We start from the raw sequence: 1,510 nt of genomic DNA on the forward strand, positions 1-1,510 counted from the left end.
TTATATAATGCTATGGACCGAAAACGGAGTCAATGTGGGTAAAACCAGGAACAGTCATCTTTATATATAAAAAAAACGAAGAGAAATTGAAACTATCACTTTATAAATAATTGAGGTTAGCAATCATCTTCCTCTTAAGAGGAAGATCCTCTTAAGAGAAAATTCTCTCCGTGCGAGGCAAGAAGAGCAGTCGCCTGGTAAGTGGAGGGTCCCAGGTTCGAATCCCGGTCCAGTCCTCGTCCGTCATTTTTCTCGCTCGAGAGTTATTACGCGGAGCATCTACCTGCCCGAAGATCAGCCCCTATTTATTGTCATGCACGAAAAGTTGCGACACCCGCTCTAGCTCGCGAGATCGGATTGCGAGAAGACGTTCGGGGTTTTTCACGACCCCGACGGAATCGTATACTCTCGAATCTCTCGCCGGCATCAGACTCTCGTTCAGCGAGCGGCGATCATGTCCGATTCGCCGTGCTGATGAGGCGTGTAACCGGGGCGATTAACTCTACCCTTCCATCGGTAATCGCCGTCCGTACGAGAATTATGCCAGATTAGAGTGTATCCGATCGCTCGGAAGCGGAATTTCCGCGCGCGCAACCGCTCGCGTTAGTCTCGCGCTCCGGTATCGATTCGCTTCGTTGGAGAAGCAGCTCTACGCACGTGCTTCGCGATGCGCTTCATTCCCATGCACGTTCGCGTGTATCATTACGCGGATTATTATTTAGCGTACGTAGGCGCGCAAAAATTGTTCCTCGTGGGACGAGCCAGACCCGCGCTAACCGGAGGAACAATACTCGGCCGAGGCTGGTTCTAATTACGGCTTCTGTTACTGAGGTTTCCTCATTCTCATTGCAGATGGGCTCGTTTGCGATCGGGACGGCAACAGCCACGGCCGCGAGCCTGATATTCACGGCACTTTTGGCGAGCAGCGACGCCGCGTTGGGTAAGTATTTTCTAAAATTAGTCGACACTCCTCGCCATTAAGTTCCGGCGGGAGAATCCGCGTTGAATAGAATTCTACGAGAGCCTTTCGATTCGCTCGCGTAATGGAGGGTACTGCTGAAGACGCGCTCGCTGCAGAGGCAAAATTGCTTCCACGTTTCAGCCAGGACGGCGTTCGAGAAGCTTACCGACTACGATTACCGCGGCACTACCTATTACAGCGTGAGGAATCTGTCGTTGTACGAGTGCCAAGGATGGTGCAGGGAGGAGGCGGAATGCCAGGCTGCCGCGTTCTCGTTCGTCGTGAATCCCTTGGCGCCAATGCAGGACACCCTCTGCCAGCTGCAGAACGAAACGGCAGCGACGAATCCGGCCGCGCAGCCTCAAAGGGCCGCCAATATGTACTACATGACGAAACTGCAGATAAGATCCGGTGAGAATCGGCACATTCGCACGTGCACCCGACACCTATACATATTTTTTCTTTTCGTATCCCCAGTCGAAATTTTGGCCCTATGTTGAACTTTTAATTCTATTGTATAGTAGGACCTAAAGGTCTGTGTCCACGATG

At 51.7% G+C, this 1,510-nt stretch overlaps 1 protein-coding gene across 1 annotated transcript; it reads left to right on the forward strand.

Moving 5' to 3' along the window:
• Nucleotides 1-636: 636 nt before the first annotated feature.
• Nucleotides 637-1,428, forward strand: LOC105556846 (the record flags this gene model as incomplete). The annotated part of the gene is made up of 2 exons (XM_012003961.1): nucleotides 637-940; nucleotides 1,103-1,428. Coding segments are annotated over exons 1-2 (414 nt in total), but the record flags the coding sequence as incomplete, so codon positions are not given.
• Between the last annotated feature and the right edge of the window lie 82 nt (nucleotides 1,429-1,510).

The sequence above is a fragment of the Vollenhovia emeryi genome, unplaced genomic scaffold (assembly GCF_000949405.1).
Source record: "Vollenhovia emeryi isolate VEMERY1.0 unplaced genomic scaffold, V.emery_V1.0 DF948336.1, whole genome shotgun sequence".
NCBI lineage: Eukaryota > Metazoa > Arthropoda > Insecta > Hymenoptera > Formicidae > Vollenhovia > Vollenhovia emeryi.